Below are 24,410 nucleotides of genomic sequence, written 5' to 3' on the forward strand. Positions count from 1 at the left end.
CATTTGCTCCCTTTTAGTGTGTTGAACATGCCATTGAAAGTGTTTTGTGATATCTGTTCGGTAAGTGACCTGTTGATTTTGGAGGGGAGGAGATAAGGAGTGGTCTGAAATTAAGTAGGCAGGGCTGACACCATGTGCTCAGGATTTTAGAGCTGTATTATCATGTCACTTTTGCACACCGCAGTTATCTTTCTGTACTTGCAGTGTGTTTAAAGTCATAAAACATGGTGAAATGCACATATAATCCCAAAATGTACTAAATATGTTTTTTCAACTTCCTTGACAACACTATAAATAACATATTTAATCAGTAAATCAGTGAACACGGATCTTGAACATTAAGGTTAATTCCATGTGCTGTGCATAACTAGCTTTCCAGATATATGTAGCAAAGGCCACATGGGTGCTCACCAGGAACATCATAGTTGGTTTTCATTACTGCAGGGCTGTGATGTCATTGTTCCACCAAACCAGCAGCCTACAGCCCAAACGTATTAAGATTTTTTTTTTGCTACTGTTAAGCCATTCGCCTCTTAGCCTGTACTATTATCAATTTTGCAGATATTCCATCATAACGTACAGTGCCATCCTAAGAGCATTAACGGGCCCTGGGCAATGCAGTGCCCTGGGGCCCCGCCTACACAATCATCCACGAGAAAAAAAATGAAAATTATCGATAAGGCGATATTTATTGGTACAGTAGTGAAAGGCTAATGACAGCTTACAAGTTCGGCGGCTGGACACACACATGGACGGGAGTCAGACATGACTGTCCTGTGTGTGCCTGTTCCCATGGAGGCAGACAAGCATTCCTGCAGTTGTGGGCTCCCCCTCCACGGCCCAAGTGGCCTGACAGCAGCGCAGGGCCGACAAGCGCTTGCCATCTGCTAAGTTCGGCGGAAGGATGCACACGGGAATCAGGACTAATGCTTGGCTGGGGCTGGTTTGGGTCTGGGCCTGGGCAAGTGGGGCCCCCGGGCAACTCCCCAGCGTGCCCATTCGGTAAGATGGCCCTGATAACATAGGCAGCAGAACTGTGGCTCAAAGTAGGCCTCTGCATCCAGCGTGACTGTATGTACTTATAAAAGTGAGAAAATCAAGAAGTTTTTGGTCTGTCCTTAGATGGTAGTTACTATCGTGTACTAATGGAGATTTGCAACATGTACATTATAGGGTTAAGGGTGACAACCTAGTACTGACTAGGGCCATCTTTGGTCAACCCACAACACTATGGGCTTGATTTACTAAACGCAAATAGACTGTGCACTTTGCAAAATGCAGTTGCTCCAGAGCTTAGTAAATGAGGTAAGGCTTCACTTTGCAAAGAGTACCAATCACGTGCAAGGAAAATAAAAAAAATGGCATTTCTGCTTGTACATGATTGGATGATGGAAGCCAGCAGAGTTTCTGCTCATTTACTAAGCTCTGGAGCAACTGCACTTTGCAAAGTGCACAGTCTTTTTCCCTTTAGTAAATCAACCCCTATGTCATTAGCTTTGTAACAGCACCATGACCAGCCTTTGGATTCATAGACCTCGTACGGTGACCACATCTGTGTACTGCATTACCATTCATCCATTCTCATCCATGACCGTTCCATGCACTCTTTTGCGGACTACATGACTGTTCGAATCCTTGGAATGTTCTCTTTTTCTGTCTGTCATGTCTTTAAATTCTCCATTTTTATAAACCCAGAAGAGGAATGGATGGCGTGGATCAGAATGAGACCAGCGGCATGCACTGAGTTAAGTAATCACTAAAGATGTGGAATATCAAATTTAAAGACAAACATGAGCTTTGTAGATCTGTTACTGAGCCTCTGTTTCTATTATCTTTCAGATTTCAGAGCATAAGAAAATTCTGAAAAAGACCAACCAAGGCCGGAGGGTGAGAAATATTTCAGTGATCTTAGAGGGCATATTGCTACATCAAGTGAAAAAAGAAAGAAAATACAAAACCTTGATTATGTGATTGTCTACAAACATGTGTTTTCTTCTTGGCATTTGCACAGAAATGTGACGTTTCCAGCTTTAAAATGCTGGATTGTTGAATGCAGCACCAAATATGTCAAATACTGTAGAACCTACTAAAGAAAACAATGTTTAAGTTCATTTATTCATCTTACTTAGTTCTCTGCTAACATCTGTCACTGTAGTGGGAGGTTTACCATTGAAGTTGGGTTGGGGGGGGGGCAAGGCATATGCATGGGGTACAGGAAGGTCAAGATACAATTTGGTACTTCATAGGGAAGCAATGTTTTACAAACCTAATTGTAACGAGACCCTTGCTCGCTCGCTTCCGCTCTCCTGACACTCCTCTGTTTCTAGTGAGTCAGCTTGCAGATCGCAACGTCTGATTGTTCGGTCAACCAAGGCTCCGGGATCGGAACTACAGCTATGTGCCGTTCGGAATCCATTAGAACAAACGCCAATCAGGCTGTATGTAAGTTCAAACAGGAAGACCATTTATTGGAAGCACACAGCACACTTTTATACAGAATTTGGAACATCCTGCCCCCAACAACCGCTTTCCCATTGGTCAATTGCACAGTACATGCAGTTCTCCTTCAGGTCCTCCTTAGCCATGCAAATGAGGACTCGAAAATGAGTCAGCAGGGATTGGTCAGATAGCTTGAGTAGAAGGACTGTTATGTGTAATGAGACAGAAGCCCCCAGGGGACCATCAATGTACACAATAGCCAGGCACAGAACAATGGTTCCATAACGAGCCCCCCAATACACATTACTCTGAGTGTCAATTCATCCCTTAGCATACAACAGGTGAGTTCATTAGCACACCGACAATAGGTGAATGGAAAGCCACCTCAGACAAAAGCAAAATTGTTAGACAGTCAGTCTCCTCATTGAACTTCCTGGAATGACCATATTAGGAGTTTACTTCCTGGTCAGAGACCTCATGGCAAATGGTAACAAATCTCAATATTTCTACATGGAGACCTGGCTGACAAATTTGAAGCAATCCAAACCATCACCCATCTGTCCTTAAATTCCAGTGACGGTGAAAACCGTCACACTAATGTTCTAAAGACCTTCCAACTTAAGCTGAATCATTTTTATTTAACCACAGACAAGATTTGATTTTGGTTATTTGGTTTTTTTCCTTCTTTTTGGCTGACCAGTTTTAGTTTGGTTTATCCTGCTGTACGTAGCCATAGAACTGTATCCAACTATCTGTGTCTTCACATGTTCTAGAACTCTGGCCACACCACAGATATATAGTGGGCCATGTACATGCAGAATTCCAGACTACAGGCTTTTTGGGAAGTTTGTCGGTCCTAGTAGGTTCTGCTTTGAAGGCAGTCAGTTAATGGATTGCTACAGATGGCGAAGTAAGATGAAAGAGCGGTATATAAAGTTTGGGAAAAGATTTCCAAAACTGTTTTTTAAACCTGTTTCTTTCTCATGTTACATAGTTAGTGAGGTTGAAAAAAGACATCAGTCCATCCAGTTCAACCTATGATGTGTGTGTGTGTTTGCTTTTAACCGTACATTGTATACCCCTGTATGTTGTGGTCTCTAAGGTGCCCATCTAATAGTTTTTTGAAACTATCAATGCTTCCTGCTGATACGACTGCTTGTGGAAGAGAATTCCACATCCTTACCGCTCTTACAGTGAAGAACCCCTTATGCATTTTAAGGTTAAACCGCCTTTCCTCTAGTTTTAGTGAGTGGCCACGTGTCTTATTGTATTCCCTTACTCTAAATAGTTTGTTCCTTATGCTAGGGTCACCAGTACAGTATTTGTACATTGATATCATATCCCCCTCAATCGTCTCTTCTCCAGAGAGAATAAGTTCAGTGCTTGTAGTCTTTCCTCATAGCTGATGTCCTCCATTCCCCTAATTATTTTTGTTGCCCTTCTCTGGACTCTTTCCAATTCCAGCACATCCTTCCTGAGGACCGGGGCCCAGAACTGGACAGCATACTCCAGATGTGGCCTGACCAGAGTCTTGTAGAGCGGGAGAATAATCTCTTTATTTCTGGAGTGAATCTCCTTTTTTATACATCCCAGTATTCTGTTGGCTTTGCTTGCAGCGGCTTGGCATTGCATGCCACTGCCAAGCCTGTTGTCTACCAGTACCCCCAAGTCCTTTTCCATCCTAGACTCACCCAGAGGTTCCCCCCTAGTGAGTAGCTTGCTTTCTGGTTTCTGGTTCTAGTTAGGAAACAATTTTGTTGCTCACTGGGTTTAGCTCTTGTACATAATTGAAACCCATCAAGGATTCTACCTCTGGACCTTTTGATGGAATAAGTGCATTTTGTTGGCTTAGTATTAAAGCACACTCGTCATAAGAGAACTATGGAGGGGGCTATTGCTATATGCTTCTCCGGCTATTCCATTGTTTCTCAGGAACTAATATATTTGGAGCCAGAACAGGTATAGAGTTAAGAACTTTTATCAAACTCTCACCTGCTATATGTTTTTTTCTAGATCAGTGACTAAGAAATATGAAATATAAACTTGCTCAGCCAGGAAACTAGCACTGTTAGTAGGCAGTAAGAAATGTCAACCTTCTTGTTTCTGTCATGACAGGTGAAGCTGTACTATCTTTAGGAACGTGCACCATTTTACCTAAATACATACATAACAGAATATATAACCATAACTAAACATATCTGTGACAACAATGAGCTTTGAAGACTCCAAACTCAGTGGGAAGACGGGAAGTTGCATCGGTTTTATATTATATTTGGTCTTTATCAAATTGTGAATTCATTCTATTGAATAAAATGGTGGTTGTGTTGGATTGTAAAACTTCACCCCTACACCACACCCCTCAACTCTATTGGGATGGCTCCGCAACAACCTCAACCGCAACAAAAAGTTGTAGCAATTGGCATCTTGGGCTCTTGTTTACCACTACAATGTTGAAGGATTGCTAAGGACCATTTATGAGACCTGATGATCTTAATACATTAAATTGGACTTACACTACAGTGGGTTAAACTCTTCTGAGTTAAAAGACAGTGAAAAAAGAAGAATCAGGCTGAGGTGCTCATGACTTGATCACTCTGCTCTTTCTTCTTATCAGCATGTTCTGTAAACTACAGCGCAACTGATTGGCTCCTTGTGCTTCTTCGCCTTCCCCCAGTCTATGCTCTGCTGTATAAAGAACTGCAAGAAACGATTACCAGTTCAAATTGGTATACCTACACTGCTTGCATTAAAAAAAAAAAATACATTTATGGCCTATTCACTCTAGTAACTGGATGTGGATCGCACAGGAACGATGTGCGATTCACATGCAGATCTGTGTAGTGCGATTTCACCCTTATTTATTTTGAGTGGGCTAAAATTGCACCGCACCAAAAGTAATGCATGCAATACTTTTTTTAAATGCACGGCAACTGCATCACATGGTACTTTGGTACTATGCGAACCGGTGCAGACATTGGCACTGCATTTGCGACCAGTGTTTGGGGTGTCATTAACTTTGCACTGACCCCCCGCAGCAGATCGCATGGGGCTGTGCGATTGGAATGCGGTGCAGGAAGCCACATGGGAACACAGCTTTCACGCACTGCATTCAAGTGTAAACGGACCCTTAGGGATGTAATAATGAATAAACTGTTGCATTTGTGCGTTTTACATCTGCTTGAAATTTTAAAACCTTTCCCTCTTTACATTCATATTTTTCCCTCTGTAGACCTCCTGGCACTCTAAGCTGTGGGCAGATGTTGCAGAAATTTCTGATGACAATGGTACTGTAACTGAGCATCAGATGCATTCCCCTGAGAGCAACCTGTGTTTTACGTTGTATTTATAATCTCCAGAAGTGACAGTGCTGAGATGACAGATTAAGCTATCAGTCATAAGTGGAAGCAGTGCAATCAGCTTCAATATATCAGCCGTGTTGATTCTGATGTTTTTCCAATGACACCATGAAGCTGAACTCCAGGAATTATATCTTTATCACTTACATTAGGCCAGCTTGGCATATCTGATATCCGGAGGGCCACTGGGGATGTTGTGAATCACTATAGTAGTCTGCCACATATACAGTGAGAGTTCATTTCAGGTTATCAGTGAATGGTTTTCCCTCTGCACAATTACCAAAGGGGGTCTCTCACCTGGCACCTCTACCAACACAAGGCATTCTACTGTATAAATGGTGGAGGTGCCAAGCAAGTGACCCCCTGAAGTCAGTGTGCACAGGTGGAAGCCACACACACAGAAACTGAAAGATAACGGCTTTCACTGTATGCATATTTGCCAACATTATCAAAACATTTTTAGGGACACTTTTTTTTTCTGTAGGTGGAGTATTATTTTAATTTGGGGCAGGGCATTAATTTGTCATTTGGTCATTTTGTCATTCATTTGGTCTAGCAGGTTTAAAAAAATTAAAAAGTTCCAAGTGCGCTGCAGCAAAAAATGGTGAGCAGAGTTGGGGGGATGGAGAAGAGGGGGGTGAGCAGAGTTGGGGGATGAAGAAGAGACGGGTAAATAGGGTTGGTGAAGGGGGGATTATGATCAGAGCTGGGCTGTTCTGGGCCGTCAGGACATGTGTATTGGGGGTCGGCGAGGCTGCTGGGAGGGAAAACACTGGGACAGGACAGTGGGGGACAGGCACACAGAAATTGCTGAGTACATGGCAGTGGCACTGAGGAGTCAGGCTCGGCGCAGGACAGTCAGCAGACAGCTTTTTATAGAAGGACTCACTGCGGCTGTGGCCCTTCTGGCAGCAGGCATGGGTGTCTGCCTCGGGTGTCTCTCCCTGTTCACCACCGTGCCACCCTTATCTTCAATAACTCAGAGATAAGCTGTGTGGAAGGCGGCGGTCCTGCGGGTTCATGAGGCACAACAGACACCCAGGCCCTCCTCAGCCGATCTCACCAATCACAAGCTAAGCAGGGACCTGACTGAAGACTGAAAGGAGCCGCATGGCGGGCGCGAGTCAGTGTGACAGGGAGGCCACATGGGGCCCCTGCAGCTAGGCTACTGGCTGTGATAACTGTGTCCCGATGTCCGTGATAGAGCCTAATTATTGGGATTCTGCCCAGGACAGGCTCAGACCAGGACATCAGTCTGATTTCCATGAATGTCCCTGGCAATTTGGGACTGTTGGCAACTATGCTGTATGTAGCATGGATTAGTACAGTTTTTTTTACAGCATCCCCAACTGTCCAATAGTGACTTACAGATATCCATGCATGAAGCCAAGCTGGTCCAATGTAGTTATTCAAAAAATAAAATTCCTTGCATTTAACTTATTATTTACACATTTATGGCTGTGTGATGTTTGTGTTATATCACCATACCCTAGTCTCACAATTTTAGGATACAGTGAATGCTGCATTTCTCAAATATCTATTTTGTCTCTCTGTGTAGTTAACAGATCCTCTTGCTATATATTTCTAATTCCTTTAAAGCTTAAGGCACTCAAAAAAACCTTCCCATCTGTTACTGAGGCAACATCAACACCCAGTGAATGATGTGTAAACGGTTTAATTTAATCAATGCTGGTTTCCATGGAGATAGTGCGTTTCTACAAGTCTTTTATTTAATACGGCATATGAGTGACAAAGAAAGTTTGGAAACATGTAGCCAACAATCAAAAGAAAATATATTGTTTCTATGGACACCAAGCTTAAAATGATTCAACTGTTATAGGGTATAGTATTTCATAATTCTTTTAAAAATCATCATATGTACCTGCTTACATATGGAAGTGTTAGTGGTCATAGGTTTGTGGACAATGTGGTGAAAATTGCTTTGCAACTCTGAGTATATACTGTATTTTCTGGCGTATAAGACTACTTTTGAACCTCAAAAAAATCCCCCAAAAATGGGGGGGCCGTCTTACACGCTGAGTATAATATCTCCAAGGTAACCTAAGTATAAGTATTACCGGTAGATGTAATCTCTCAAGACGCTGGCTGTGTGGGAATCCTGTACCGGTATACCTTAGCTTCGGCTACATACAGTGTACCGCGCTGAGCCAATCAGGGAGAGCGATGTATTCTATTATTGAATGCAAAGCCTGCTCGGATTGGCGGAGTAACATCAGCCCGCCTCTCTGACTCTGCTAATCCGAGCAGGCTTTGCATTCAATAATAGAATACATCGCTCACTGTGATTGGCTCAGCGCGGTATACTGTATGTAGCCGAAGCTACGGTACATACGGTATACCGGTACAGGATTCCCACACAGCCAGGGTCTTGAGATTACATCTACTGGTAATACTTATACTTAGGGTACCTTGGAGAGATTATGAGAGATTACATGTATTACAGTACTTGGGGTACCTTGGAGAGCTATGAGAAATCTGATGTTTTTCAATGGTGTTACCTTGCTTCAGAAGGGGGGTAGTCTTATAAGGCGAGTATAGCCCAAAACCTATGTTTTAACTTGAACATTAGGGGGGTCGTCTTATACGCCGGAAAATACGGTAGGTTAAAAAGAATCTATATTCTTTGTTAAAAATAAAAAACATTGCCAGCGTGATAAACCAATTACAGCAAGATGCTGGTATCAATCAGGTTGGGTTAGTCAATTAAGTCAATAAAAAAGCTTTCCATTCTGAGACCGACAACCTGATTTTACCTTTTTAATCTTCTCCATTTCCTCTTTAAAAAAAACAACTTCTTTTGCAAAAATATGCAGCCTAAACAGAATTAACAGCTGTTACTTATAGCCAAATTTGGACTTTTTGTCAAAGTAAATAGTTAATCCCTTATCTCTATTACTAGCCATTCCCACTAACTGCTGACATAAGCAGAAATCAGAGACAAATGCCTGTCATATGAAGGGATGAATTGAAGTGTAACAGAATTGATGAGGTTGTTGGGTGTAAATAATAATCTAGTAGGACAGCAATCAAGTGTACAACATCCACAGTATATGAAGACACCACACAGAGGATTGCTGCCTCACCATCTGATTTGATCAAGATATAAAACATGCATCGACACGTCTGCTAATCCTGAAATTTGTTGGCTATTAGCTTTTAATAAAGACAATAATTTGCATCTATTTATCTCATCAACTTTTTTTCCTTTGGTGCCCTATTCCTTCCAAAATGTAATTCTTCAACCAAGGTCACCAATCGGTATTGGGGAACTTTGGTTTAGGAACAACCTAAAGTGGAACTAAAGGGAGGAATACCTACGTCTGTTGTGACGGTCTGATGCCCATGAGATCCTTAGCTGGGGGGGGCATCTTCTCCCCGGCTTCTTCTAGCTGCTGGTCCTTTGTTGTCTTTATTGAACGGTGCCACTGCCCGATGATGTGATTCCTGAAACAATGGCACCATGTTGGAAATGTAAGGTGACCTGCATATGCACAGCTCAGTGTACATTCTGCTGACGGTTGCGAACAAGCAGGTACGCCTATTTTATTGCAGAGGAGACATTGTATATTTTTTATGCAATAAAGAACCTGCCTGTTCATAGGTTTTTTTTGTTTGTTTGTTTTTAGTTAAGATAAGATGTTCACAAATGTCAGCAGTTTCTATAAATGTAGGAAAAGGACAGAACCTTTTAATATAATTTTGGTGGAGGGTTTTTGCAGTCTTGACCAACAAAGAAGCAAAATGATAAACTTAATTGATAGATTCTAAACCTGTTGATCTTCAAAACTTATTTTTTGAAATAAACAAATACAGACAACCACTGGAATAATTTGACAGTATGTGATTTATGGGTCAACTCCACCCCAAAAATTGGTTCTTTAGCTGTGCATGTGTAGCGGGGTCTGCCCGCTGGCTTATGAAATCTCTGCTTGTCCCCTCTGCCAGTGTGGAGGTGTGTGCAAGGAGCATTAGGCTGAAATAGCTGGTGCTGGCTCCTCTCCTCACTGCTGCTACACAGGACATGGTGGGTTGGACTTCCTTGTATCCCCCCTCGCAGCTACTACACTGGGGATTAGTTTCTGTGTACAGAGAAGAGCAGCATGGCTGCAGGCTGCCTCTTTCACCTTCCTCCCTGAGCTGTATAAAATCCCTCTCAGTCCTGTTCCTCCCTCACTTCTGGCAGCAGGATCGGGTCCAATCAGGGGCAACGGTGGAGAAGTAATTAAGGATGTAAAAGCCACAGAGAACACTGAAACTTGTAGCTCTTAAAGGGACGCAGCACAATACTAGCAAATGTCGAAGAGATGAGTTCCAAACTTTGATCCCGAACAAGCCCCCAAGTGTAGTGCCACCCTGGAAGGAGCCGCTTCATAATTTTGGGTTCTGTGTTCTGAGCCTCGACTCTAAGAACAACCTTAGTCTCTCTGATACACCTGGTTGTGTATAAATCACTGCAAGCATGTATAAAGACACCAATGTAAAATACCTCTTTGCCTGGCTGTGGATTGATACTAGAAAAATAGACACACAGCCATTGAGTAATGAATGCACTTCATCTATTGATGCAAGTTTAGAACAAAAAGCAGTAGAACATAAATTAGCACCAGTGGGTAAATCAGAACACAGTCTGCTAGAAAGATTAAAAACTATACCAAAGTGACTAGGGTCAGGTTCTGTACCATTTACTGAAATCACTGTGTAAATTAGCAAACCAGCTCCAAACAGTGCAAATAAATGTTAAATGCAGTATGAATGATAATAGTAATACACTCATTTAGAGTGCACCAATGGATTGGCTGGGGTCGGAAGCAGTGCCTCTCTTTAACTAAGCAAAGGGACAAAGTTTCCTTGGTTAAAAACTGTTAGGGGCAGTCTTTGGTCCTTACCCTTCGGCCAGATAAACATTGGAGCATGGTAACTGTTGCCGTGATTTAAGGCCGTCAACAAGGCCTGCAGGCAGTACTAGAGTTAAAAGGTAGCTGATTAGGTAATTTCCAAAGACTCAGCCTCTAGCAGTGGTAGCAAACAGTGGCCACAGACCCAGCAACACAGCAACAGAGGTCCCTTCGATCAGTTGCCCGCTCACTTTGGGTTGCCCGGGCAAAGTCCTAGAGGAACAAACAGAGTAGCAAGGGGAGAGCTATCCAGAGGGCCATGATGTGGGATGCCATCCAAACAAGGTAGAGAAAGAGAGACTGTGCCAGCCAAAGTGGGATCTGAATGCAGAGGGACACAGCCACTGTCAGGATAAAGACCTGCTGTGCTGCCTGTCAGAGCTGCCAAAGGAAACCCAGAGTGAGCAGTCACCTGATCCAAGGAACCTCTGCTGCTGTGTCACTGCGTGGCAGCTGTGGGGGGGGGGGGATGACACATGGCAGTCCAGCCCACCATTTTGTGGGCAACAGCAGTGAGGAAAGGAGCCAGCACCAGAAATTTTGGCCCAGTGCTCCTCGCGCACTACTCTACGCTTGCAGGGGGGCAAGCAGGGACTCTGTAAGCCAGTGGACAGCACCCGCTACACAAAATCGCTGGCTTTTTAAATCACATGTTGATGGGATATCCCTACCAGAATTATTCCCAACTTTCTAAGCCATTACAAAGCCAAATGATGGTGTTGCACCCTTTACAATTATTTCTCCATATAGAATAAACATACACTTGGGAGTTTATCTATGGAAAAGCAATGAAGTGGTAAAAAAAAAAGACCTGGTAGTAGTGGAGGCACAAAGAACACTGGTAATCTCTTACCACTGGTGTGCTCGCTCAAAATAGATAATAGGCAGTATGTAAGTAAATATGGAGGTAATTGGTGCTGTGTGTGAGCGGTCCATATTGGAAAAAAGTGGAGATCTGGTCAACTGTTTGAGGAACCCATAGGATATATCCATTACGCTGGTCACCCCTGTAGGGGTATTATCCTCTGGTGAGTGCGGGAATAAAAAGAGGGGAGCACTGATTCCTTCACCGAGCACCCCCACTTTTGCAGATCACCCCGTGACCCACTTTTCTCCCACACTCTTTGGACTTTATCTGTATCTGTTTATGGACTTTAATTGGATAACAATTTTATATGTGTCAACTGTTTCTGATATTTAATGACATTTTAGAATATATTGCCCATATTTATTTATCATATTTATTCACCTAGAGCACTTTATATGATCACTATTAATTTCCAAGCACTCTTTATTTGGTTTAGTATTTAATTGATCTGATTATTACCTAAGCTGTGCAATTAGCAGCCACATTTTCATCTAGTTCACTTATTTAGTAAACCCCCATTGTGTGCAATTTGTCACCGCAATTGAATTTGCACTTATTGATTATTATTAATATTTATATTGGCTACACATATATTGTGAATATTGTAATTGAAAGGTTGGAATCACTTGATTATTCAAATATTAAGTTATTTATTTCACATATATTGCACTTATTTATTTATTTGACACTTTATCCTATATCTCATATTTATATTGGATAATACTGACTTACTATCAGATCTATATATATTTATATCCCTTCCCCATTATTTATTTTGTAATTTATTTGGCAGCGCCAATTACCTCCATATTTACTTACTTATTTGATATAGCTTTGCTATATTTTGAGGTAGGCTGCAGACATTTTTTAACATTTTATCCATAAGCGTGGAAATCTCTCACTTTTACAAATAGGCAGTATGTGCTTCACCCTACCAGTGCCCATCCAAAACTGAAACTGAATTTTGTTACAAATGTACTTGCAACAAGCAATAAAAATAAAAAACAATCTCTAGTGTTGGTGCAGATATTTTCCAGTATGAGTCCACTATGAATACATTCAGAAATAGTAATTAGAAGGACATTCATTCATATTGGTTAATGGATAACTGTTCATGTTGTTTTGAAGGACACCTGCCCATGCCAGCTGAAGGGTATCTGCCATTGTTGAATAAAAACAGCACCCCCTATTTTAGATGAATGACAACTGTCCTAAACGACTTCTGTCCCTTTTGGGTTATAGACATTTATCCATGCTGGATAATAATCATTTGTCACTATTTTGAAAATAGACAGTTTTTATCATTTATTTTTAATCTGACTTAATATTTATCTGCGTTTTATATTTAAAAAATCCAAAATATTCTTTGCTCATGACTGTATTCTAATAACAAATTACAACTGTTTATATTATGAAGGTCTGTCTATGCAAGATCGTCTGGAGATTAAAAACAAACTGTGCATCTTTGACCGAAGGTGAATAATGCCATTGCTTTAGGTGTAGGCCATTTACGTACTGTACCTCATGAAGCCTGACCTGAAAACTCCCTGGATGTTATAGGACATTGCTAAGCAAGGCCCAGCTATTACTATTCACCTTCAATATCACAGGAGTGAGCTCTCAGAGAATGAGCACACTTATGTGAAGGTGTACGTAAATGGCCTACATCTATAGCAAGGATATTATTCAATTCTAGGGAAAGCTACACAGCTTGTTTTCATCTACAGATGTAAAGGTGTACTGACCCTTTAGGAAAAAAGCAGTTGATATAAAAGAGATAAATCTACTAACAGATTAAAAGAAATCTAAGACCAGGTTGTGACGTTATGTGCTATTTGAAATTCCAATACCACCAGGGTGGGGGGAGCTACCTACCTAGATGATAACAGCATGATATATGTTTAGGTAGGTTGCAAGTCATGATGTCCCTGCAATCATAGACAGTCCAAAGGCTCCAGCATTGGCAGATTGGACCCCTTCATACTTAACACACGCATTTTAATGCATTGTGGTGTTTTCTTTAAGGCAGCCCATTCAAAACAGACCTATAGCATATTTGGCAGCACAGCACTCTACAACCCACTGCATGCGCATTGAGGTGCACTGTACAACAAGTGCATTAGCAGCTACTATATGTGTTTATAGAGGGGCTATTCTAAATGAATGGTACTGCAAAGCACATTGTAGTATGGGTCGTAGTAAGCCACAGCATAAATTGAATTTTACCATGGGTTATTGCAACAAACAAGTGTAAAGCCAGGGGCATCAAACACCTTTCTGGAAACCCTCAGATGAAAGCATACTAATTCTAAGGAATGCTTACAACAAATGGACAAGGATGTACAGTACAGAGAAATCACTAGATGTGGCACTTTCCGGTATTGCAGAAGAAGATTCAGTCTAAACTTGGGGACAAACTCTCATCAGCACCAATGCATTTTTTCCTGGATCACAGAGATGATTACAGTCACTCCTGCCAACAGAAAATTTGACACATCTGCTGCATTAACTTCAAATAAACAATTTACTGATGTTCCATAATGTTCCATGCAGCTTGCCACTGTTGGCCACAACATTCTCCCTCTGCAAAAAAGCAATATGGCACATGTGTGCCATTGCTACTTGAACCCAGTTATTACAGGGCTATGGACATACATGGAACTTTAGTTATTTCAGTTTTCGACAGAAAAGAGAATGGGTAAACCCTCTCTTTTTTTCATGTTTGCATCTTTATTGGGTAGGTTCTCTACACCTCCTCTTCTGTTGTCAGCAGCTACTAGGAAAGAAAGTAAGCCCTCATTCACATTTGAACATTTGTCTGCTCATTTCCCTACACCTGACTACACTCAATATGAAGATTCCTTTTCTTTCTAACTGTCTCTGTTTACACTTTAAAACTCTGTTTCCCTACACTTACAAAAGTACATGAGCTTTTTTTTTTTTTTTTTTTTTTTTAGTGTAGTTGGGTATTTTTGGCCTTGTGGCCTTCAATAGGAGCACAGGCACTTGTGGTTGTCAAACAGGCAGAGTGGTCAGTGAAAGTCCAGGTACAAGGCAGGCAAAGTTCAGAATACGCAAGGTCAAATCTGTAGTCAAAAGGCAGGCAGAGCTCTGGGAATAGTCCAAGTTCCGATCTGAGGTCATAAACAGGGAAATCCAAACAGCAGAGCAGGGCAGACAAACAGGGATCTTGAAGCGCGTGTAACAAACACTATCACAAGCATGAGACTGCAGGCTTTGCTGGCCCAAACTAGGTTTGGTCTCCACCCTCATCAATCACCTTGCAGGTGGCATGCATCACATCCAAAATAAGGATGCTGGATTGAGACCAGCAGCTGTCATGGAACATGAGTATTTACTAAATTCTGACAAGCACCTGTAAATGTTTGATGTGTACAGCTTCATGCCCAAAGAACTTCTCTACCCCTATAGAACTTCTCTTCTCCCCATGCCTAGTCCAAAACACAAATTCCTGAACACTTCAAAATCACCAGGAATACGCTCTGCTCAGATGTGATTGCAGGCTCAGGAGTAATCTCTCTAACAAAACCTATAGGAATCTGTTCATATTGAGGAGATTCTCCTTATTTCCTGCCCAGATGACAAGAATTAGGGCTCTTTCACACGGGCGTTCCTTTTTTTTTGCCCAATCAGGTCCTTTTTTTTTTTTTGTAACGGACACGGATGACACTTGTGTCATCCGGTCCGTATGTCCGTTTTTCATCCCATCCGTTTGCGGATGAAAAACTGACATAATGCATGTCTATGTAAATACGGATGTCTGCGGATGACACCACTGACATCCGTTTTTGCTTCCGTTCCGTTTTTTGAAAGGAAGAAAAAATAGGGTTCTCCTCCGTTCAAAAAAACTGAACTGAACTGAACTGAACTGACAAAAAATGGATGTCAGAGGATGATCATCCGATGACATCCGTATTTACATAGAGATACATTATGTCCGTTTTTCATCCGCAAACGGATGGGATGAAAAACGGACATACGGAACGCCCGTGTGAAAGAGCCCTTAAAGGGAAAATTCCTCAACAGCGCATCCATAAACCTTACAGAGTTTACAAAAATTCCTCATTCCATCCAAAACTAAAATTAAAAAAAAAGGGTTTAATTTGCATTCCACGTTTTTCATTGTCAAAAGTAATTTTTGCACGTATTGTCCTATGGCCACATGTCTGCCACGAAAAGTGTTTCTATAATCTTATGACAAGCCTAAAGGGCCGTACACACTTGACGAAAATCGGACGAAATATCCTCCGATTTTACTCTGTCTTCTCAGTGTTCATAACCGTTTTTAGTTGACAGTGCATAAATGCTCACGAAATTTCTCGTCCGATTTTTCTTTTTTTTGGCACATTTGTTCCTAGACTTCCGGGTTGTCAGCAACTTCAGATCATGCACGGTCTTTCGATTCCAATTTTTCACGGACGTACTGCATACACATTAAACGAAAATTGGTCTTCTGGGGAGGGACGAAAAAAAATTTTGGTGTTTGTCCCTCCGTTTTATTTCATTGAAAATGTCGGCATCGGCTGCTGAAAGTTGTGTACACACTAGGCGAAAATCGGACGATTTTACCTCGGACGGGAATTTTCGGCAGATTTTCTACTAGTGTTTACCCCACTTAAATTGATAGATCTAGACCAGCTAAACCTATTTAACGTTGAAAAACCTTTGAACAATGGGAACCCCTGCTAATAACTTCTTTTATTTACAGTTTACAGTACATTGGCATGATGTTCAGTTAGAAAAATGTTCCTAGGGCAGATCATAGATGGTGCAAATTTCTTTCCTGCAACCACGGGTTGCAGGAAAGAAATTTGCACGATTCCCCCATCAACACAGACAGTGTTGACAGTTAAATCACTCCTGCTGAAATAGAAATTATTGCTATCAGCTACAGCAGCTGCTAGCAATAATCGCAAGTGAATCCATCAGGCTGGTTGTACCCAAGTTGATTGATCGATCAACTTAGTACATTCAGCCTGCCCAAACATGGTTAGAATCTCGGCCGGTTTCTGCTGAACTGGTCGAGGTTTGAACCATCTATGGCTGGCCTTACACATGTGGTCAGTTGGAGCATATAGCTAAAATGATCATCGGGGTCAGCAGTTACTTATCTGAGAGGCAGAAATTGCTCACTTCCTAAGGAACCCCCTAGCAACCTCTCGAGGAACCTTAGTGTTCAAATGACCCCTGTTTGAGAAAGGCTAATCTAGACCCTCTGTAAGCATCTGGAAACAATATTTTGAAAGCTTATTTCACCGACTTGTCTTACATTATGAGATTTGCAAGAAATGTGTTAATTTTCCTTGGACAATAGTGATTTTTCTTGCACATCGTCATGTAGTTTCTTATGAGTGACAGCTCTCATAGAATTACACAGACACACTGAGCTATCCCAGTATATTTCTATTACATTTTTACAGGTATAAGCTGCTTATCGCTTTTAGCTTCACTGTGTTCTCTGTATGACCCTGAAAGTATTTATTATACCAGAAACTGGATTGAATTAAGCAGGGATCTGCTGCTTTGTGTGCATTCTGTTCAAGTCTTGCACAGTGTCACAGTGATTTAATTATTCTTGGTGATTATTATGGTAGATTACCTAGTTTACTAATACAATTACACTTCTTTCCTTTGTGTTACCGCTTAATCCAAGAGAAACTGTATAATATTTTAGGTTACATAGTTAGTGAGGTTGAAAAAAGACATCAGTCCATCCAGTTCAACCTATGATGTGTGTGTGTGTTTGCTTTTAACCGTACATTGTATACCCCTGTATGTTGTGGTCTTTAAGGTGCCCATCTAATAGTTTTTTGAAACTATCGATGCTCCCTGCTGATACGACTGCTTGTGGAAGAGAATTCCACATCCTTACGGCCCTTACAGTGAAGAACCCCTTACGCAGGTTCTCATTTTTTTTATAATAAAGTCGATCTGAAAGTAATTTTTGGTGTGTTTTTCTTTTTTAATGCGACATTTGGTGTGATATTCAATTTTGATGAGTTGTTTTGCTCCATATTTTCATGATCATCTTTCATATCCACCACTGTAAACATTTGACGGCTCTATTTTACTAGCCTACATTAGAAGATCTAAGAAGGCCAAACCTACATGTGAGAATCCATCCTCAGCAGTGATTGATGCATAGAAGTGAAGCCGCCTGAGGAAGAGGAAGGACTGTCTGTCAGTGAGATCGTTCCTTCAGAGACTGATTTGCCAGAGGGAGGAATTGTTGCTTGCTTCACATAGGTGGGTGTCTATATATACAAGGATTGGCTGTTAGGCACAGAAGCCACTTACCTCAAACAGGGTTGGGAGGGCCCTTGCAAGGTGTGTTTGCATATTCTAACGTTTCTTACATGAACCAAAGCAGCAGTAGCAGTGGGAATGTGTTATGAAGAGACCTCCCCTAAAGTTAAGAAAAGGGCATGCAACTACTTCCAGTGGAAACACTAAATTTTAGCAAGCGTAGACTCTTACATCCATAACCCTACCCCTAGTGTGTTGTTACCACACTAGGCTAGAGAATGCCTGCAAGAAGTATATTGTGTAATCCTGCCAGAAATGCTTATGTCAGGGTATAGCAAAGGTTCCAGGCTTTCTGACCTTTCAAATCAACATTCCTCACAAGAGCAGTTGGCCATCAGGTATCTACCTGCTTCTATAGACTTGAGATCATCAGCCTATCCAGGCATTTCCAGTCTGATTAATGAAATGTCATCTTATTTTCATAGGCTACATGCTAAGTGATTTGAAGAGATACTGTTTGTGTTTCAGACGAATGCCATTTTATTGGTGTCAGGGGTGGACATCTAACCGGTCCCTGGAGTGCAGATATGCCACCCATGCCCAGAATTCCTGGACCTCCACTGGCTGCAGAGGTATAGAAGAGCATGGTGCACCTTAAGAAAATCTGAACTCAAAACAGGACAAGTGGACTTACCTCAGTATCCTCTGAGATGAACAGATATCTCTTATAAGAACATCAGCCTAATATGGGTTGAATTTGAGTTGGTCCAATCTGGTTTGCCTATCTGCACTGGTGGCACTGTCAATGCAACATACATAATTGCACCAGTACTCTGCTTTATGTATTTCAGGGCACACTTCTCCACTGTATGAACTCTGCTTTCTGTACTATACTCGATGCTGCTCCATTGTATACACTGCTTTATGTAGTCTACTCCACACTGCTCCATTGTATATACTCAGAGATGTATAGTAACTTTTTTAAATTTGACAATTTTTATTAATTTTTATACATATACCAAACAAATTGACATAAACAAATAACAAATTAAGAACACAGAGATGCCAACACATTTTAGATCATTATGATTTCGGCTCCCGGTTACCCCAATAGAAGAAAGAAAAAAAAAAATGTATAGTAACTAAGTAGAACGACTTCACTACTGTACTTATTACCGAAAGGCGGTATCTGTACTTTCCTAGAGTAGAATTTTTTTCTCCTACTTCCACTTTTACTTCACTACATTTTTTCAATGATTTCAATACTTCTACTCTAAAAAATTTTTTTGTGCTGCTTAGTTACTCGTTACAATTATAAAAATTACTGCCAGAACAGTAGATAACAGGATTCATGAAGCTCAAAACGTGTATTATCAGCGCATACGAAAATAAAAGCTACTGTATGTATAAATAAAAGCTGCATTTGAAATAATAAAAAACAATATGATGTTCAAACTTTTGACTTCTTTCTTTAATAACTACATAACACAGTACTTGTACTTTTACTTTCAGCACTTGAGTAGCAAAATTTTTAAAAAAACTACTTGCAATACTTAAGTACAAAAAATGCTGAATACTTTAGTACTTCTACTCAAGTCACTTTTTGATCGAGCACTTGTACTTTTACTCAAGTATGGGTTTTGAGTACTTTATACAACTCTGTATATACTATGTTTTATGTACTTTGCTCTATACTGCTCTACTGTACTTATTCTGCTTTATACACTGTATTTCAGGCTTGCAACAAATACATAAAGACTGTTGGTTAATATTTTGTTATTAAAGACCAATCTTCAGTGAGTTTAAATGTCTTAGACATTGGCGCCAGAAAATTGTTAAAAAAGCCAAGACTTTTTGTATAACTTGTTGTAGGCTATAATATCTGTCATGTTTTGTTGCTTTCGGCTTTGGTGGAGGCTAGGCTTGAATCTCCATAACATATTTATATTACAAGAACCTGAGTTGTAACAGCATGCATGCCACCAATGCAAAAGCCATGAATAATTTTTGAATATGTTAGCTGATTGTAGCCAAGAATTGTGGATTCACAAGGAATATTCAGAATGTAATTTTCAGATACATTTAGAAAGATGGGATTGAAATTAAAGTAGAACTATGGCCTCTGAAAGCTCTTTTTAATGTATAGGCTGCTGGTTAAAGGATGTTTTGTAGTACCCCCACTAGGACACACCAACACATCCCATTAGTTTGTTTGTTTCATTATCCCAGCCCTCCCTTTTTTTTCTCCTTGCCTTCCTTCCTTTCTACACCTCTTCTCCCTTTTCTTGTCTTTTATTCTATCTTCTTCTCAAAAAAGGTTGGGAAGTTTTTGTTTTCCGATGACTAGTTCTACACCATCTTCGGCTTACCATACGGGAGTCAATAGTAGCTCCTCTCCCCGATAACTGATTTATGGATAATCTACTAGATTTACACTGTCTGAAAATCCACTGATCCCTTCTTGTATCTGGATGTTATCTACTAGATGCCGACAATTGCATTCTGTATAATGGTGTATAACTTACCATCTATTATTGTCTTGCTGTCATGGAAACTGCCTTTTTGGTTAAATAAAGAATTTGAAAAAAAAAAAAGAACTATGGCCTCCCATTAACAAATGTACTGCAACACTTAAAGTCTAACTTAAGGCAAAATTGTTTTTTTTTTTTAAGTTTTGGACAACCTCTCTATTTTTCCTGTTTATCATCAAAAGGGAAAGTCAAAGAAAATCCCACATATTGTGTTGCCCCCAGAACAGTACTAGAGGGGAAATCTTCCAATAGCGACATCAGTTCTGGTGACCTGGGGGACCCAAATGAATTCCCTAATTTGCAGGGATTTCCTCCCACTTCCTGTTTTGACTATGGGACAGGAAGTTAAGGTAAAATCTTCCAAATGGGACATAGATGGCAACAAAATGACAGCAGTTCTAACTCTCCCTTACTCTATCCAATATGAGAAAACTTTACTTTATTTTAAAATATAAATACAGCAAATCTGCTCATACAGTTTTCTTCTAGTCCCCCTGCAAAGTCTCACACATACTTGATGATCCTCCCAGTGTAGTCCACCTAATGAAGCTTCCTGTGATAGTGTGGCAACAATGCTGCACTGCTCTTGATTTAAGAACGCAGATGACACTGTCCTGTAGGATTTGCCTGTTTGCACTACAATGGGATGAATAATTGTTGCCGGTGGCCTGCCTAACAGCATTGCCAGTGCTTATTCACAAGCCTGTAGCATGTCAATGAGCACCTGGCCACACCTAGTCCTGCCCCCTGCTTTCTGGATTGACAGGCTTGCCTCTATTGCCGAAATCACTGTGAGCTATGGTTTATAGATTAGGGAGTGTTTGAAGAACAAATTAAGGAGGAATTGGATCAGTTAGGAAAGGTAAGAGACGTTTTGGCCTGTGCATAACATGATAACTGAATTTTGTACTTGTTTTGACTGTCATACATGAGAAGTTCATTTTTGGGTAAACAAGAGGAATACTGATGTTGGAAACTTCCAGGCTGCTGTTTGAAGTAAACAACGAGACACTTTATTTAAAAAATGGATGAGGAGGTGCCCTGTGATGCACAATCCACAATTTCTAAGCACTCTTCTTAATAGATAGCAAAAGGACCTCTTAAAATTAAAGTTTAGCTAACAATAAAAAAAATTAACTACAGCTTCAAACATATCACTTACCTGTACTGAAGTATGTCCCATGTTGTCCAGGTAGCTAGATCCTGGAGAAATCCGCACTGCAAGGGTGCCCGTGCTCTTCCTGTCTCTGAACCTCTGGCACTGCAATCATTATTAGCTTAGGGTCTTCAGGCAGAAGAGCAGTACAGATGGTCAGACTGAGACAAGCCCTTCTTTCCTTCTACATTGAGAAACATTTGTTCACTGTCTGTAAGACAATCTGTGAATGGGAGAGAAGCTGCTCAGTCACATGATTCTCTCTGCCATTCATAGATCGTGTTCCAAGTAGTGTAACTAATGAAAGGACATTTCTCAATTGAGGAGGGGGCACCATCAGACCTTCTGTACTGCCGTTCTGCCTGAAGCCCCAAAACTGTTAACCTTTGCAGTGCTGGAAATTCAGAGACAGGAAGAGAACTGGCCTCCCTGCACAGAAGGTCCAGATGCCTGTACACACTAGGATACTTCATTACAGGTAAGTGATGTGACTAAAACTGTATGGAATTTTTTTTCTAGCTATACTTCAGCTTTAACCACTTAAGCCCCGGAAGAATTTACCCCCTTCCTGACCAGGGCCTATTTTGCGATTCGGCACTGCGTGACTTTAACGCACAATTCGTGCGACGCTGTACCTAAACGAATTTGAGGTCCTTTTTTCCCCCACAAACAGAGCTTTCTTTTGGTGGTATTTGATCACCTGTGCGATTTTTTTGACCATGCGCTATAAACAAAAATAGAGCGTAAATTTTGCAAAAATAACAATATTTTTCACAATTTTTTATATAAAATCCCCCCCCCCAAAAAAAATGTAAAAATCTAATTTTTTTAACATTTTAGGCCAATTTGTTTTATGCTACATATGTTTGGTATAAAAAAAAGCGTATTTTGATTGGTTTGCACAAAAGTTATTGCGTTTACTAACTAAGGGAAAGATTTTTGTCATTTTTGTTTTTTTTTTTTAAACTAGTAGTGGGGGCGATCTGCGATTTTTTTGCGGGACTGCGACATTGCGGCGGACAGATCGGACCCTTGACTGACATTTTTGACACTTTTGGGGTTACCAGTGACATTACTACAGTAATCAGTGCTATACATATGCACTGTTACTGTAAAAATGACACTGGGAGGGAAGGGGTTAACTTTATTGGAGAGGGAGGGGTTAAGTGTGTCCCTAGGAGCGTGCTTCTAACTGTGATTGGATGTGGCTTGAGGTGTAAGAACAGAGATCAACGGTCCTACATAGCAGAACCGTTTGATCTCCATTCTTACACAGGGAAGAATGACAGACGGCTTTGTTTACATTAGCCGCCTGCCTTTCTCCTGCTGTTACGGACGATCGCGAGTGCCTGGCTGACATCGGGTCCGCCAGGCACACGCACGCGGGGGGGGGTCCGTGAGCGAGCGGGAGCGCTCCTCCGGCGGCGCGCTCGCTCCTTAGAGCCTCACAGGCTAGCGACGTAGTCCTACGTTGCTTTGCCTGTGAGGGGCTGATCGTCGCAGTAAATAGTCGTGCGGTGGTCGACAAGTGGTTAAATCTGTTTCTAATACATAATAAACACGTACATGTCAGGCATATGTAGAATCTGTATACTAGGCCATGGTGTCTCTGTGTCCCATTTTCCTAATCCATGACAGTACAATACTGGGACATACCTGTATAAACCCTAAATACTTTGAGAGCAGGCTTACCTAGAGGTATCTCCATTTATCTTTATCTACAATAGGGTCCAGATTTGTGAAAAGGCACTTAAAGACCAAAGGGAATAGGAACTAGGAAGCAAGGAAAACTCTTAGGACGGTGTCTCTCAATGTTTTGGATCTGTAAGGCACAATAGGAAATACATTTGGCCACTGCCCCAAGTGGCTAATTTATAAATACTGCAAGAAAAAGGAAAAGCAGTTGTGCTGAAACTATTTTGTTAATGTTTTTCATTTTAAATTCTACACTGAAAAATGTCTGGTTGTTTTCAAGGACATCTCCATTATAAGTCGCTCTCATTCTGCAATTGTGGTCAATGAATCATACATCTGTGTGGTCCTCAAAGTTTCTTTATTGGTATGATACTATGATTTAATTGTTTTAATTTTAGTCAGGCTTTATGCAGTTAAGTTGGTTTCCCAACATCGGTAAAATGGCACATTTGAAGTTCTAGATAGTATTTAATTTCGGAAGTTGTATACAAATAATATGGTCCTCAAAGACCACTAGATGAGTCCAGCAGTTGTGCTGCATGTAAGTGACGTTTCTTCTGTTCTCCTTGTAGATGGATGAAATTAAATTTAAAGACAGAGCAGTCTACATGCTGGAGAAAGAGTTAGGTGTGCAAGCCGGCCATACCCAAAGACTGCAGCTCCAAAAAGAGGCTCTAGATGAGCAGCTTACCCAGTTCAAAGAGTCTGACCGTCATCTGGGTAGCCCAAAGAGAGAACTTCCTTTTGCAAGTGGTGCAGGAGAAGCTTCTGATCATTCGGGGAGCCCTGTAAGGATTCTGCTCGCTGGCTAACGAATCGTCTTTTTAACAATTTTTCACCCTAAAGTTTCTTGCTATCTCTCTGTTTTGTGTAGGGTAGAGCATATTTTCTTACAACATAATTCATTTGAATTTTAAAATATCATATGAGGCATTTTTTCTTGAGTATATGTGTTCCTGCAGAACTAGAAAATGATTGTCTTCAGAAGGAAAGTCCTCTATCATTTCACTACATGCTTGAAGCTGCTGAAATCTGATGTCTGAATGAATGCCCCTGTTGCCCTTAAAGGGGAACTTCTCTCACTTTCTACTGGGTGACTACTTCTAATGGGGACATTAGGTGTCCCCACATTTCTAGGAAAGTGCTTTTATTCCTGTGTCCCGATCAAAGAGATTTCCCCTC

General features: G+C 41.0%; 1 protein-coding gene across 1 annotated transcript in view; it reads left to right on the forward strand.

Moving 5' to 3' along the window:
• JAKMIP3 (Janus kinase and microtubule interacting protein 3) overlaps positions 1-24,410 on the forward strand; it is a 197,766-nt gene that overhangs the window by 73,890 nt on the left and 99,466 nt on the right. The window contains exons 4-5 of the mRNA XM_082267585.1: positions 1,840-1,887; positions 23,801-24,016. Of these exons, the coding sequence (XP_082123711.1) occupies positions 1,840-1,887; positions 23,801-24,016 (264 nt within the window). The remainder of the gene's footprint in view (positions 1-1,839; positions 1,888-23,800; positions 24,017-24,410) is intronic.

This window comes from Pelophylax lessonae, assembly GCF_965119305.1.
Source record: "Pelophylax lessonae genome assembly, chromosome: 9".
Taxonomy (NCBI): domain Eukaryota; kingdom Metazoa; phylum Chordata; class Amphibia; order Anura; family Ranidae; genus Pelophylax; species Pelophylax lessonae.